The 7,000-nt window shown below is 50.0% G+C and overlaps 1 protein-coding gene across 1 annotated transcript; it reads left to right on the forward strand.

The window, feature by feature from the left end:
- Positions 1-1,987: 1,987 nt before the first annotated feature.
- Positions 1,988-6,458, forward strand: LOC133119444 (retinoic acid receptor RXR-beta-A-like; the record flags this gene model as incomplete). Its single annotated transcript, XM_061230032.1, has 4 exons — positions 1,988-2,070; positions 3,046-3,137; positions 3,871-3,976; positions 4,249-6,458. Coding segments are annotated over 4 exons (429 nt in total), but the record flags the coding sequence as incomplete, so codon positions are not given.
- Between the last annotated feature and the right edge of the window lie 542 nt (positions 6,459-7,000).

Consider the following 7,000-nt stretch of genomic DNA (forward strand, 5'->3'; position numbering starts at 1 on the left):
GCCAAATACTGGCTTAATGCTGCCCAGAAACTGCCCAAATATTACCCAGAAACTCTTCAGAGACCTGCCAAATATGGTCCAGAAATTGCCCACGTATGGCCCAGACACTCCCCAAACACTGGCTAAGTACCGCCTATAGGCTATCCAAAAACTTCCCAAGTATTGCCCAAACACCTGCCAAATACCACACAGAGACTGTCCAAACACTGAACAAATACCGCCCAGAAACTGGCCAAATACCAGCCAAATTGTACCCCAAACAACACCAACACTGGCCACATTCCCCCCAGAAACTGCCGGAAAAAACAACCAGAAACTAGCCAGTGCCAATGGCAAGATACCATCCCGAAAATGTTCACATACCACGTAGGAACTCCCTGGACACCGGCTAAACGGTCCAAATAGCAACCAAATACCAGCCAAGGAGCGCACAGAGACTGCCCAAATTCCGCCAGAGACTGCCCAAACTGGTGAAATGCTGCCACAAGACTGCTCACACGCCGGCCCCGAAGTCATGCCCCGAAACCCCCCCCATACACCTCCCAAATACCGGTCAAATACCGCCCAAATAACCCCCACACTCCAGTTACAGCTCACCAGCGAAATGTTGCCTAAGATCTGCCCATTCTTGCTGAGGTTCCCTCTAGTGGCCATGTTGGGCACCTGCAGGGGTGTGCAGCAAATGCGCAGACGTTCGTATTCTGCAGTGCAGAGCATGCAGGTGCTCACGTGCCCGATCACGTCAGCCAGATTTGGGGTGCCTGAGATTCTGGGAGCATATATGTCCGGTGTCAATGGAAATTTGCACACACACTCACATACAGACACGCATCAGCAGAAGATGATACACAGGCAATTCCTCCTGAAAGAAAATACCAATCGGAAGAGGACTGGATTACGCTGCTGCGACAATTACATAATAATTACACAATAATTACATGGTAATTACATTGTTATTCACGTTGTTATTCATGGTGATGGGCTTCTGCCCTCTCTAGTCTGGCCATGTTTAACTCCCATGTGTCCCTCATGCTTTTTACATGTCGTTCCCATTGGTAAGTTTCTTTTTTGGCCCCTCTGAGTGAAGTCACGCTGGGCATGTTCTAACATTTTGACCTCCTCTACCGAGTCGCTCCATGCTTGTTTGATGTAACACCAGCAGTCCAGACTGCTTTTGCTTACTGTCATAAGGATATTGCCAGGTTTTTTTATTTATTTATTTTTTAAAATTTGTTTGGTTTTTTTTTTTTAAACCCCTTTGAGGTGTAAGATCACAAATATGTGCTTAGAATGTTCTTAACTGGACGTTCTAATGCCGATCTTGCAATCACTGCTGGTGACTTAAAGCAGTGGAGTTCCAGAACACTGACTTGGAATTTTGAAAAACGGAATTCCCAAAAAAACCAACAGTTTCAACGGTTTTCCTTGTTTTTGTTTTCCCAAGCAGATCTTTCACCCCCCGCATTGTGCCAGGTTTTTGCAGTCGCTGGAACACTTCTGCAAAAAGCACTGACTCAACAAGCTTCAGATTTTATCTGTTTGTCACATGGGGGAAACGCCAGTTTAAATTAACACTAAAACTAGGTTAGTTGCAGTCGAAGAGGCAGGTTTACTTTGGAGTGGGAATGAATTGAGCCTGGCTTATTCTTCTGGGCTGTGCCGCATTCATGTTGTGTGGGAATCGCTTAAAATAAAAAATAAAAATAATAATAATAATAATAATTTCAATCACGCATGTCATAGCCTTTATCTCTGAGGCTCTGTCTGCCGTAGTTCAGGGCCACCGCGGGCCAAGGGCTAGTTCAGAAAGAACCGGAAGCTTGTGTGGCCTCCACCCGGCCCTCTGGCCTCAGATGAGTCTCTATCCCTGGAAAACCAAAAACGGCACACTTTTCAAAAGGAAAAAAGCCCAATAAAAAAACACAAAAAAAAACAAATGCAGGTGTTGAGCCTGCTCAATGACAATGTAATGACAATGTAACTGCAGTGTAATGACATTGTAATAACACACTGTGATTGGATACACAGGGAGAGTGCGCACAATGCTGAGGTTGGGGCCATATTTGACAGGTAATGACACCACTCCACACAATAACGCCGTACGACTCCTCATTTATTTTCCTTTTTTATTTTTATATTTTTCCTTTTTTTTTCTTTTTTTAAATGATTATTATTTTAAAGGCAGTGAATGAGAGTTTTTGGGATGTTCTGTTGGTGACTTTAAGCACAAAGGGGGAAGCGGAGGTGTGCCTGAACCCCCAGTGGAGTCGGCTCCCAGCTCCTTTCTGTGTTCAACTGTCTCTCCCTCTCTCCCTCTCTCCCTCTCTCTCTCTCTCTCTCTCTCTCTCCCTCTCTTTTTCTCTCCGCCTCTCTCCCTCTCTTTTTTTCTCCCCCTCTCTCTCTGTCTCTTGTTCTCTCTCTCTCTCCCCCCTCATTCTCTCTCTGTCTTCTTCTCTCCCTCCCCCCTTCTCTCTCCTCTCTCTCTCCCCGTTTTTTCTGTGTCCTCTGTCTTTCCCTCCTCTCTTCTCTCTCTCTCTCTCTCTCTCTCTCTCTCTCTCTCCTGTCTCCCCCCTTCTCTCCCTCCCTCCCTCTCTCTCTCTCTTTTGTGAATTGCACGCTTTTTTGCACCTGAACGCGGGATCTGTTCACAACAGAGAGGGGGGTCTGGTCACTTTGATTTACAACGCCGTTTGCGTTTGCTTCGTTTTGTTCATTTGGCTTAGAACAGTCAAGTAACTTGGGAGTATCTTGGCATGCCTTTTAAGTTATACAACTTTGTCTGTACTGCACTGAGAGATAAAAGTTTAAAAAGTTACATAACAAGTCTACACTGAACGAGCATTCCCTAATAAATTAATCTGCCCCGGGTGTGTTCACGCTCTATGTTCTCGAAATACAAGTGAGAACCCCCTCCTTTCATTTGTGACTTGGTCTTCGTGGCTGTTTGGTGGTGGTGTTAATGCCTGTATTAACCCCGCCCTTATCTCTGCCTCTTTCTCCCCTCCCCGCCCCGCCCCGCCCCGCCCCTCGTCCTCTCTCCTGCAGGGTGCTGACGGAGCTCGTCAGTAAGATGAGAGACATGCAGATGGATAAGACGGAGCTGGGGTGCCTGAGAGCCATCATCCTCTTCAACCCAGGTACTCCTGTCTCCGCCACCTCGCACAGCCATGCCGCACCTCAGGCATGCACCTCATCTCATCTGTGTGTGTGTGTGTGTGTGTGTGTGTGTGTGTGTGTGTGTGCGCGTGTGTGTGTGTGTGCGCGTGTGTGTGTGTGCGCGTGTGTGTGTGTGCGCGTGTGTGTGTGTGCGCGTGTGTGTGTGTGCGCGTGTGTGTGTGTGCGTGTGTGTGTGTGTGCGTGCGTGTGTGCGTGCGTGTGTGTGCGTGCGTGCGTGTGTGTGTAAATAACGCTGTTGTGCGTGTGTGTGCGTGTGTGTGTGCGCGCGCGCGTGTGTGTGTAAATAACGCCGTTGTGTGTGTGTGTGTGTGTGTGTGTGTGTGTGTGTGTGTGTGCGCGTGTGTGTGTGTGCGCGTGTGTGTGTGTGCGCGTGTGTGTGTGTGCGCGTGTGTGTGTGTGCGCGTGTGTGTGTGTGCGCGTGTGTGTGTGTGTGCGTGCGTGTGTGTGTGCATGTGTGCGTGCGTGCGTGTGTGTGTAAATAACGCTGTTGTGCGTGTGTGTGCGTGTGTGTGTGCGTGTGTGTAAATAACGCTGTTGTGTGTGTCCGTGTGCGTGTGTGCGCGCGCGCGTGTGTGTGTGCGTGTGTGTAAATAACGCCGTTGTGTGTGTGTGTGTGTGTGTGTGTGTGTGTGTGTGTGTGTGTGTGTGTGTGTGTGTGTGTGTGTGTAAATAACGCTGTTGTGTGTTGTGCAGACGCCAAAGGACTGTCCAGCCCCAGTGAGGTGGAGCTGCTGAGGGAGAAAGTGTACGCTTCCCTGGAGGCCTACTGTAAGCAGAGATACCCCGACCAGCAGGGCAGGTGGGTCCCCTAACCCCAAAAACAACCCCAACCCCCAACCCCAGCCCCACTGCAAGTTGAGATACCCCAACCCCTATCTCCAAAACCTAACCTCAAACTCTAAACCCCCCCCGACTCCACCCCTAACAACCAAACCTATTCCCTACCCTAATCCCCTTATCACCTAACCCCCAACCCTAACCCAGTGTTCTGAAATTCCGCTCCCAAACCCGGGTGTGCCCAATCAGCCTCTCCACAGTCACCTGACCTTAATTAACCACTCCCCCCCCCAGGTTTGCCAAGCTCCTCCTCCGGCTCCCAGCCCTGCGCTCCATTGGCCTGAAGTGTCTGGAGCACCTGTTCTTCTTCAAGCTGATTGGCGACACCCCCATCGACACCTTCCTGATGGAGATGCTGGAGGCTCCGCACCAGCTGACGTAGACGGAGTAGGAAGAGCCAGTCTTCGCCAAAAGGCGGGGCGCACCGTCGAGGACCCCCCCCAACACCCACCCTCTCGCCCGGCCCTGGAGCCACACCGTGTTTCGGGTTCCTGGCCTGCCCTGTGCTTTTACTTTTGTTTTCCTCTCTTCTGTTGAAGTATTAATATTTGTCGAAGACGTCCGTGCTGTCAGAAATACCAGCTTTCTTTTTCTTCCTTTTACTTAAATGTTTGCGTCGGGGATTCAGAGAAGAACGTGCTGTTAGTTTTTTTTTTTTTGTTTGTTTGTTTGTTTCCTGTTTTTTTTTATTTTTTGGGCTGCAAACCAGCCTCCTCGCGAGTTCAGTGAGCCTCCCCTTCCCGCCACCTCGACGAGGTAATGAGTGGCTTCCCCAAAGTCGCGGCAGTACCTCAGTTTTACCACTAGACGGCGGAAAAGGCACCGATACCCGGGGCCCTGCCGGCAGAGCTGCACCTTGTCCTGACGTCGTCAGTTACTTGTGTGACGATGTAGCCTTCGATATCTGGACTTCGTCTTCCTGTCGGAAGGGCTTGGTGGAACGTGAAAAAGATTTTGCCCTCCTAATCAGTGCACGTCGCCAGGACTGTGTGTAGATGCGGGCCACCGACCACCAGGGGGCAGATCTGTGCGCTGTGAGGCGCTCGCACACCAGCCACTCATACCCACGATGCAGCAAGGGTGCTGTTCCCTGATTGGCTCATGAGCATGGAGAGTGTTCCTCTCCACCCCCCCCCCCCCAAACCCCACCGGATTGGCATCGCAGAGCAACTGGACATCCTTCCATTTAAAAAAATGAAAATAAAAAAGATTTTTACCCAATCGCAGCCTTGGGCGCTGTGAGCGGTAATTCTATGCTGTGCTCATGAAATGAGTGAAGATTTTTATTTTTTATTTTTAAGAGGCCTGCTGCAATTCACTGAACGCAAGGGGGGGAGAGTTGGACGTTTTTCTGGGGGGTGGTGTGTGGTGCTACAGGGAGGGGAAGAATTTACCGCATAATCCCATGGCCTGGACTTCATTTCCCATCATCCCCTTCAACAAAAAGAAGATAAATATCATTTTTTTTTAAATGAAGGGCTTGCTCCCCCTTGCTCCCTCCATGATTTTAAAGACATGACGGCTGTTACGAGCCCCCCCACCCCCCCTACCCCCCACCCCCCACCCCCCTCTGCTCCTCAGCTTCAAACCCTTGACTAGACGACCCCCCCCCCCCCCCCCCCCAGGGGAATGAGGCGCGCACACCCTGGCCTCCTGGGGGGGGGATTTCGGTTGTGGAAGGGGAACAGGGACCGGGTGAAGTGAGGAACAGGAGTTCTGGGACGCAGGTCACAGGGAAGGCCTCGCTGTGGAGAGCTGGGGGGGGGAGATTTGGAGCGTGTACCTACACTCATATGTGCTCTTCCTCCAACACAGGAACGCTGGTCTATGCATATAGTAAAACACGCAGGTGCACACGCACAAGCGCACAAACACACACATGCACAAACGGGCACACGCACACCGGTGCACATGTGCAGAAACAGACACGCACATGCAGAAACGGGCACACACACACACACACACACAGGTGCACACAGACACGCACGTACATGCAGAAACGCACAGACATGCATGCACAAGCGCGCAGACGCACAAACGCGCGCGCACACACGCACATGTACAAACACGCAGACACGCACATGCACAAACACGCAGACATGCGCACACACGCGAAGGGATATTCAGACACATGCGCGCGCGCACAAACGCATGCACTCACGCATACGCATGTGCACGCACACACAATGATTATGCAACCACACAGGTGTGTGACACTGAAGCTGAGGCGTAGGTATGTAGGTGTGTCATTCTAGTTTAGCTTTTCCCCTTCCCACTGAAGGACTCTTCATCGAGGGGTCGGTCGTCACACATTAGCCATGGGGAAGCGAACACTCCCATATGTAAGCTATACATAGAAAATACTGGGTGCTTTACTGGAGAGATGTACATTGTATGGGTACATACTAAAACAAAAACAGAATAAAATGTAATGGATCAACGTATGTACTGTACATGTATTTATGTAGGCATGTAGAAATTGTGTGTGTGTGTGTGTGTGTGTGTGTGTGTATGTGTGTGTGTGAGAGAGTGAGAGAGAGTGAGCGTGAGTGAGTCATTTGGGTTTCAGGTTGTAGGTGTCAGGAGGAGGAGGAGGAGGAGGAGGGCGGGCGGGGGGGTAGGTGATGTCGCTTGGTAGGAAGATTCCGGAATGGGACTTAGACGGTACAGAGTTGTCATGTTTTCAGTATCGCTTCTGTTCCTTGTTTTTCGGGGGTTTTTTTTTTTGAGAGGTGGTGGGTTGGGGGTGGATTATTTGTATTTGTATTGTCTTCATTTTTCGTTTTTTGGCTTCCTCTGGTTGGCTTTGTGTGTTGTTAGAAACTTAAAAAATAATAACAATAATTAAAAAAACGTATTAGATCAACAGCAAGATTGTGCTGTGGAACTGACAGCAAATCGAACCAATGGCGGCGGCTGTAGGCTCCATCGTTTGGCGGACCGATAAACGAATGAATTTCCAGGTCAATTAGTGTGTGCGTGTGCT

Source organism: Conger conger, unplaced genomic scaffold (genome assembly GCF_963514075.1).
Source record: "Conger conger unplaced genomic scaffold, fConCon1.1 SCAFFOLD_254, whole genome shotgun sequence".
Lineage (NCBI taxonomy): Eukaryota > Metazoa > Chordata > Actinopteri > Anguilliformes > Congridae > Conger > Conger conger.